Below are 9,711 nucleotides of genomic sequence, written 5' to 3' on the forward strand. Positions count from 1 at the left end.
ACATTCTAAACCTTTAGGTGTGCATTAATTTTGTTTGTAGACATCTTTCACCACTCAACCATTAATCCAAAAAATATGTTTACTGTGAAATATAATACAGTATAATGTTTAATCAACAAAACACAATACCTTCTCAATTTTGTTCCTTTAACAACCAGTTAATCCAATAGCAAAACAAGTTAACATACAAAATTGCCCTTTGAATGTAGCATGCTACATAACTGTTTTCACATCAGGCAATAACTATCCTCATTGTTCATGTTTTACCTTTATTTAACTAGGCAAGTGAGTTAAGAACTAATTCTTATTTTCAATGATGGCCTAGGAACAGTGGGTTAACTGCCTTGTTCAGGGGCAGAACGCCAGACCTTGTCAGCTCGGGGATTCGATCTTGCAACCTTTCGGTTACTAGTCCAACGCTCTAACCACTAGGCAAACCTCTGCCCCATGCACCTAGGGAAAAACCTTTTGGCTTGGCGAATCCAAGCCTTACATAAGTCTGGATTGAAATCATTGCATGCCTCATCCATGTACTGAAGGAGGGTGATATGCTCATGGTGATGGCCATCATACACCTTCCACCTGCATTGTAGTCATATATTCTATTTTACAGCACTGTTCTCCTGTATTGTAGTGGAACTGTAGCTCAGTTCATTAGAGTGTGGCACTAGCAACAACAGAGTTGTGGGTTAGATTCCCACTGGGTTCACTCTGGATAAAAGTATCTGCTAAATAAATTGAATATATTACAGTACTGTATTGGTCAATAAAATGTAAGTAAAGCAGTGTGAATTATTTGCATGTTGCTATTGTATTTCTGCACTACAGGAGCCAGAATCACAAGCATTTCGCTGAACCTGCTGTAACATCTGCTACCCATAAACACTGATTTGATTTGTTACATACGGTACATCTCGCAGATATATATTTTTTATTACTGTACAGTAAAATCATAATTGTCATCATTATAGTAGTACATATTATACTTTTCGTGTTTCTACTTCACAGACATAAATTTTTATTATGTAGTTCTCATAATCTGTAGTAGGCCAGGCAGTATACATGTCAAATCTAAAGGTTTACCAAATGTTTTAGTGATCATCCATTAAGAGCAGGATTAAGTAATAGTAAAACGTATTTTATCAAAGTAAAGTGAGCATTGCATTGTGAAAGGCAGTTACTTTATATGAACATGTACTGCAATGTGAACATGTATTTCTAGATGAAACACATTAAGATGAAAAATGCATTATGTTTTGTCTGTTGTAATTAGTCAATTGAAAATGTGCTTAGAGTTTTGAAACAACTGTCTTATGGATGATCTGTTTGGAGTTTTATACTAAGAGTTGTGAAAATGTACCACATACTTGTGAATAATTCCCCAAAGCAATACAAAAAAACTGCAACTGTACTTTAATTTGTGTACTTGATTACTTTGATTTAATGAATGCAAAAAACAATCCTGCAGCAGCATTACCATATGCAGTAGGAGCCTAGCATTTATCTGAACATTTCTTAGAGAAACTATGAAATTCATAACCAACAGTTAATGTGGAACAATGCATCTATAGTGATCCAAAATATGAGATATTAACACATTATGGACCCTGACCTTTCAAATGTCACAATCCGGCATCACTTCCTTACTATGAGAGTGAATTGGTTGTGACTCCGGCCAATTCTGGGGACCCTGGGAAAGAGGAATATCGACCTTCCATTCTTCCCACTAGTCTCTTGGTCTCCACCATGTCAAAGAGATTCAGTATCATACACAACAAGCATAGGCCACTCTCTTTGGGCCTCATCACAAATCAAAGAGGGGAAAAAACCAGTCCAACCTTTGAATAAACATGAACTTGCCCAAGAGCATTTATGAAGAGGTCCATGATCGCCTCAGGAGAGGCCCCAAGCAGTCTCCATTGATTCACACTAGTTCACATCTTAGCAAAACAAGGTCAAAGTTTACATCCCCAATGTAGAACCTTAGTCTACAACAGGAACCATATTGTTGGAATTAAATGAAAGAGGGTTAATTTAAAGTGAATCAATTACAATATACTGATCAAATAAGATAGCTCTCAATTGCTTCCTTTATTATGGATTTTTCCATGGATGGAAATCGTTTGTGACAAAACTATCCCAGTGAAGCTCTAGAGAGCAGGCTGTGTCCCAAAAACATCCAACAGTCATTCAAGAACACACAATCACATACTTCAAAGTCATCCTCAAATTGTTAAGCACACCACGTTTGTCAATGTATAATATTGTATCCTATCTTCTGGTGTCAACTGACCGGAGTGATTGATAACTTCTATTGTAAAGCTATTGCATGCCATCGACATCTGTGTGTGGTGGGGAGGGAGGAGCCTCATTGGTGTGCAAGACATGTCTAACCCCTCATTCTCCACAGCAGCAGTAAACAGCAACACAGAGACCCATTGTGCCATGCAGGAAAGAAAATCACTCTGTTTCAGAAGGAATGAACAGCACTTTCACTCAGTCTCACTCACACCAACTCAAATGGCCTCTGCTACCCACAAGCACAAGCTCACTTACCCACAAGCATAATAGCAGGATTGTAAGACTCACATAAGCATTAAATTAATGGTTCAATTAAATCACAAGTAGGCCAGTTATTGCTAATTTAAGTTCCCAATTTGATTTACTTCTCAGTTTAATTAATTAATGATTAAGAACAACAACATAAACATGGTGCACTCATAACAAAGTCAATGTGAAATCGAACAAAGCAAGTGAAAAGTACCCTTACTGTAGTAGAATCCATAGAAAATGCATCATTAGTAGTAAGAAGAAAACATTCAGCACCATGGACAGCGACACAATAGCTACGTGAAGCGACGGGCAAAAACAAAACGAAAGACAAACAGCAGAATAACCGGGGCTTGGAGAAGGTACTGTATTTATGCCCACAGCAGACTTCAAAGCAAATGTCACCTGAAGGTCAAAACATAAACTGGTCCATTTAAATCCACTAAAAACAATCTATTTTTGGTATAAGGAGCGTTGAGAACTAATCATCATGTTGTGCGTTTCAGGTAGGCTACAGGAGATCAGTTGTTGTGGAGCAGTAGTTTTTATCATCCGTAAATCGTAACGTACTGGTAAATAATCTATACTTTTAGAGGACACTGCTGCTCTCTACCTTTTGAGGAAAATATTATAGGTATGAAATGAATGGTAGTCCTGTGGTATTACAGTGAGGGACCTATAGCAACGCTGGTCGTTAAATTGCATGCACAAGCGTCATTCAGCTAAAGTGCTCAGCAAATTCCTCATCAATACACAGTGGTCTATAGATCAAAGAGAGTGCTGTTACCGCCCCTAAACCACCCACCCCTCCTCATCACATGGAAGCACGTACGCACACACACACACACACACACACACACACACACACACACACACACACACACACACACACACACACACACACACACACAGAGAGAGAGAGAGAGAGAGAGAGAGAGAGAGACGTAAAATCTTAATGCTTAATTCAGACTTGACAAAGTGCTTCAGTGAAAATTTAATTGCGCTTATGGCGCATTGTATTGATCATCTATATCATACAATATTATGCAATTCTCTAAATTGTACATCTTGAAAGACACTTAGATATTCAAAACATATTGTCTACCATAAATATCATACACTCTTCAGTTATGTTTAATGTAATGGACAAATAATTATATTTTACATAAAGATTCTTAAAATACAGCACTTATAAAATGTCAATTTGCAGAAAGCAACGATAAAATACTTGGAGTGCAAAGGCACTTCTGGAATAAATGAGTTGCCAAGTGGACGGAACCAGTACATGTGTTTCACACTCACCATCAATAGGCTATTATGTACAGGAAAGTAATTTCATAATTATTCACTTCTGTTCTTCTATTAAAATGAAATCGCTTCCCACAGACGAAATAAAATATAGAATATGAAATGCACAAAGCAGTAGTTTACATAGTTCTTGCGGTACCTGCTACAGACTATATTTCAAGTAGAAGAAATAATTTAAACCTCCAGTAAAATAGTATAACTGCATATACGTTTACTCAATACAGCTGGACAATAATGGAGAGCAAACGCTTAGGTTGCTTTGATTGAGTTGGACTCGTCAATTTGTGGAGTACATAGATACAAATCGATGTAATCATTACTGATGATAGTAAGTAGGGCCATATCTTACAACTGACTCATTGCAGTTTGTTTTTCCAGAACTTCGAGGTAGTCTGGTTCTGTTTTTAGCTTCCCAGGCAGCACAGGGTGTTCATTTTTTGATTGATTGGCATAATACTTTCGTGGAGTCCCATAGAGAACCGTTTTATTCAACCTGTCCTGGTTGTGTCGTCTAGTGGTTTCATATTGAGGAATGAATTGTCTTTTCGGTAAAGTGCAAAAATTATAATTCAGAGCCCCAACAGTCGGAAGCTCCTGAACCCTCTCTGCAATGTTTTGATAAAGCAGCTCCGGCTCTCGATTGCCGCAAGATTGTTTCTCAATGAACTCCACTGTGCTTATGGTATATGGACTTGGGGGCAACTCCGACTTTTTAGTGTCCATGGTGCTGAAGCTTAGTTCCTTCAGATTCCTATAGTAGGCCACCTGCTCGCTATCTTTCTGCATGTAGATAGGGTTCTGACACATCTGACCAACTGGGGGAGGGATGTAGTTATACACATGCGTCTCTGTTTTATCTGCAGTGGGTTCTGTGTTATAAGAACCATATTGTACCTGGAAGGAGTTTAAATCTACATTATTGGCACTGGCGGGAACGCTATCAGCACCTTTGCGTCGTTTCAGGACAAATACGAACAAACCAGCCCCGAAGCAGACGGACAGAATGAAAACCACGAGCAGTCCAAGTATGAGAACCGACAGGGGCACCTCCGCATGCATCTCGGGCACCTGCTCGTCTGTGGGCGTGATGGCAGAGGGAGGAGTGGAGTCAGTGCTGGGTCTGACGGTGGGGGCCTTGGTTATTGTGATCTCGTTAGGCTCGGGACAAATTGCATCGTTACGCAGAGACCTGAGGAGCCGCCCTGCGTGTTTGGAGGGCGAATCACATGTGATTTCATTTACCACAACGCTGGTGCTGGATAGCTCCATCCAGTTTTTAAGCGCAACGATGTCGCAGGTGCAATCCCATGGGTTTTCCTGCAGGTCGATCTGAATGAATGCGGAGAGCTGGTCGAGCACACCGCGCACCGGCAGGTGGGAGAAGTGATTGTTTCTCAGGTTTAGTCTTGTCAGCATAGTCCCTCCAAAAACATTGTCGGGAAGGGATCTCAGTAGATTGTTGTTTAGGAACAGCAGCTGCAGATTATGTAAGGAGTTAAACGTCTGTGGCAAAATGTCCTTGATAACATTATACTCCAGGTATAAGTATTGAAGGCTCTGCAGCCCTGCGAATAATGATTGGGATAGACTTTCAATGTAATTGCCATTGAGGTAAAGTCTCCGTAGATTAGCTAGGTTTTCAAAGGCCCCATTCTGAATGATAGCTATTCTATTATTTCCTAAGTGGAGGAGCTCTAGTGAGCTGTATTCGGTTAGGTCTGTTCTGTATATGGTCTGCAAGTAATTGCCTGTTAAATGCAATTTCTTTGGATAGGACGGTTTAGGGGTAAGCTCTGTTATATTATGCAATTTCCTCTCCTGGCAGTTGATATTTAATCCACTGTCTGGGTTCTGAGAGGTGCATACGCAAATGCTAGGGCAGGTCATGGGAACAGGGGACCTAGTCTGATAAACCATTATAGGCCCGAAAACGTGTTTGTCCTTACTAGACGTTACCCTTTGTGTGGGGCGATTTCTCGTTTTAGGGGGACGGGAGGCCCTTGGGGTTTTTGTTGGAGTGACACCGGGGTGTAGGGTGGGAGAAAGGCCGTGGTATTGGGAATCAGAGGAAGGCTGCATTGCGCGGTGATTGGAATCACCAGCATTTCGTCGGGGGCATAGATCTTGCTTAATCAATTGCGTAATGTCCTTGCCATGCAGTCTGAATGGGGTCTCGCACACGATGTCCCCTACAAAGACTGATATGGTGTCCAGCCAGGCTTTTAAGGGGATCAGATCACAGGTGCAGTTCCACGGGTTCTCCTCCAGTTGGATCTCCATAATGCCACCTATATGCTCCAGCACGCCAGCAAAAGGCAACATCTTAAGCCGGTTCCCCCTTAGATCCAAATGCGTTAACATAACGAAACGAAATACATTGTTGGGAAGAGAGAGCAGGAGGTTGTCATTGAGAATCAATACTTTGAGTTTATTCAATTTGCCGAATGCACCTGCTTCAATGGCGCTGATGTAATTATAATCTGCCTGTAAATACTCCAAACTCTCTAAACCAGCAAATGTGTCCTCCTTGATTATCTCCAAGTTATTGTTATTGAGATGAAGTCGTTTTAAAAATCTCAGTCCAGTAAAAGCTCCAGTCTTTATCTCCTGTAACCCGTTGTTCCCCAGATGAAGTGATGTCACATTACCATAACTGACAAACTCGTTTGGATTCAGCCTTGAAAGAAAGTTTCCATTGAGAAAGAGTTGACAGATTTTGTTCGGTGGGGGTTGAAATAGACTAACCGTTGTAAATCCTTTGTTTTCACAGTTGATGCTCAATATATTCTCCTTTTCCTCACATGAGCAGCGGTTCTTACAAATGTCTTTCGAAGTTTTGCGACTCTCAGTCTTCGATGAGAAACTGGTCACAGTTAAAACGCTGAGCAACAAAACGCTGTTCAGCATTTTTACAACAATGTTGCTGAATTATCCAGCATCAACGTTGTATGAGTCTTGGAGTTTGCAATTTCAGTGCAGACATGCAAGCCCAAATTAACACAGTATTAGTGTTAAAATGGCACCAGGGCGCACGGACGCGCAGGACTCTCCATTGATCTCCTTACAATCCAAAAAACAAATTAAATCATGAATCAGTCATCGGACAAGTTCTGAGCCAGGCTTGAATGGGTACATTGTTTGTTTGTCAGGAGACTAGTTTCGCAATATACTGCAATCCCCGGTATTACGCACGACCAAACAGGCAGCAGTTTCAAGCATTTCGGTAGCAGCACAATCAGAAACGGCAAGATACTCACTGAACGACAGAGATAGTACAGTCTCTTCTCGACTTGATCCTAAGAAATTCCATTCTTCATTAAATGCAATTTAGTTTTTGACAAAAATACAATATACGTAGCATATCACTTCGCGTTTTCCTTTACTTTCTCGATGGAAACAGCGAGAGAACCAACTCTGAGATATAGACCGGATGCTGAAGAATAACATGCAGAAGCATCCTCCGCTTGCGCATAGGCACCAACTGAGAGGTCTATGCCGAATTTCTGCCCTACGTCCTCCCACATTCAAAGCATGGGAGTCCTACGTCACTAGCATCGACAACATGTTATACTTGCTAAGAACAGTTTAGCATTCTTCTCAATAGTAAATGTAAATAATAACATTATTGTTAGACTAACACTACCGGTACCTCGACTAGAACTACCAATGAACATAACAGTAGTAGGATAGGTTATAATAAACACATATGCTAAGGTTATCATATATACATTCAATTGGAATACTTCACATGCTATTGTAGAGTAAAATATTAACGATGTAAATGGTTTCTTCAGAAAATGTGCCTACTACAATCTAATGCTATTTTACTTTCCCATAGAAAATGCACGAGCACATGTATAGAATCTTCAATAAAAATTAAGTTGTATTGAAACATTTAATGCAACTGAAAAAAACAAGAACATTAGTCATTTTCAGTGGGTGATCACGTTTTTTACTCAACCCACCACTAGGAGGTGGAAAAAGCACCTCTATCATTTGATTAGCGCAAGTGCACACACGCACGCACGCGCGCACACACACGCACACACAGTATGCACCCAATTCAAAAGAGGAATATTTGGTTTCAAAATACCTTCAGCTGAAATTAGGTTACATATATATGACATATATATGACGAGTCGACACTGTAATATATATATATATATATATATATATATATATATATAGGCAGTCGACTTGGATACAGATTGATCCACAAAAGTAAAAGCATTAGCATACACAATGTATAAATTCAACCATACGTTCTGCGCATGTTACTGGGTATGAATTGAGCACCACGCCACCTCCCAATAGGACCAGGAAGTGCATGTCGGAAGCACTGGAAACAGTGTTTGAATGAGCTGACGATAAACATTTCTACCCGGAAAGAAATGTAACTACAGTAGGCCTGCTTACAGTCTACACACTTCAATGCACAATATTATTTGTCTGTTCACCTGTTAAATTCTACTGTGTGTTATCAACTGGTTTCGGATGCATGTAGCATAAACTTAAAATAGCCTATCAAGTAAATGAGAGATGCACATGGTAATTTGTTGTATGTGTGAGACCCATAGTAATATTAGCAAAATAAATATACCCCCCCCATTTTTCACATTATATTTTTGAGGTAATATCTTAAGACATGATGCTCATTCACAAAGTATGTAAAGCTAGTATTTTAGGATATGAGATAGCTATTGTGGTTATTACTGAGTAATACTCAATGACAGGCACTGTTAGGCCAACTAAGACATCTCAGAGCTCTTAGATATTTGAACATCCGTAGAAGGAGACATAGAGATGATACAGGCAGCATGTCTGATGACCCTGTCTTTAGTTTTTTTATTTAACCAGGCAAGTCAGTTAAGAACACATTCTTAGTTACAATAATGGCCAAACCCTAACATGGACGACACTGGGCCATGGGACTCCTAATAACAGCTGGTTTTGATACAGTCTGGAATCTAAACAAGTTCTGTAGTGACGCCTCTAGCACTGAGATGTACTGTCTTAGCAGCCACTGTCTCTGCCCCACTCGGGAGCCACTGTCTCTGCCCCACTCGGGAGCCACTGTCTCTGCCCCACTCGGGAGCCACTGTCTCTGCCCCACTCGGGAGCCACTGTCTCTGCCCCACTCGGGAGCCACTGTCTCTGCCCCACTCGGGAGCCACTGTCTCTGCCCCCTCGGGAGCCACTGTCTCTGCCCCACTCGGGAGCCACTGTCTCTGCCCCCTCGGGAGCCACTGTCTCTGCCCCACTCGGGAGCCACTGTCTCTGCCCCACTCGGGAGCCACTGTCTCTGCCCCACTCGGGAGCCACTGTCTCTGCCCCACTCGGGAGCCACTGTCTCTGCCCCACTCGGGAGCCACTGTCTCTGCCCCACTCGGGAGCCACTGTCTCTGCCCCACTCGGGAGCCACTGTCTCTGCCCCACTCGGGAGCCACTGTCTCTGCCCCACTCGGGAGCCACTGTCTCTGCCCCACTCGGGAGCCACTGTGTTGTGGTTTCAGGAAAAAGGAACGTAAACGTTCTAAACTTCTACACACTTGAATGTTGTTGTCATTATTCAAGAGTGCAACAAAATTGGTGAGCTAGCCAGGAGAAACGCTGTGCCACGGTATGGATGACACAGCTAAAAATAGACCTTCATTGACAGCGGTCACACGAGAAGAGAGGCAGCGAGCACGCAGAGTATGGAGATGGAACAGTGCCAGGATAGCTAAAAGATGTGTGGTTATGTTAAAGTCCCAACTGAGAATTAGAGAAGGAGGCAAACATTTATCCACCTAATCGTGGAATTAATGGATGAAGTTATTGAAAAAGAAGGGGATGTAGCCAAGCTGTATCTGA

General features: G+C 41.5%; 1 protein-coding gene across 1 annotated transcript; it reads right to left on the bottom strand.

Annotated features, from left to right (window-relative positions):
• Window positions 1-3,466: 3,466 nt before the first annotated feature.
• slitrk2 (SLIT and NTRK-like family, member 2) lies at window positions 3,467-7,336 on the bottom strand. Its single transcript, XM_024428951.2, has one exon. The coding sequence runs from the start codon at window positions 6,763-6,765 to the stop codon at window positions 4,204-4,206; it is 2,562 nt and encodes an 853-aa protein (XP_024284719.1). The 5' UTR covers window positions 6,766-7,336; the 3' UTR covers window positions 3,467-4,203.
• Window positions 7,337-9,711: the final 2,375 nt, after the last annotated feature.

The sequence above is a fragment of the Oncorhynchus tshawytscha genome, linkage group LG08 (assembly GCF_018296145.1).
Source record: "Oncorhynchus tshawytscha isolate Ot180627B linkage group LG08, Otsh_v2.0, whole genome shotgun sequence".
Taxonomy (NCBI): Eukaryota; Metazoa; Chordata; class Actinopteri; order Salmoniformes; family Salmonidae; genus Oncorhynchus; species Oncorhynchus tshawytscha.

Excerpts from the sequence above, each read along its gene's own strand:
- slitrk2 (XM_024428951.2), bottom strand. The coding sequence starts at position 6,765 with ATGCTGAACAGCGTTTTGTTGCTCAGCGTTTTAACTGTGACCAGTTTC.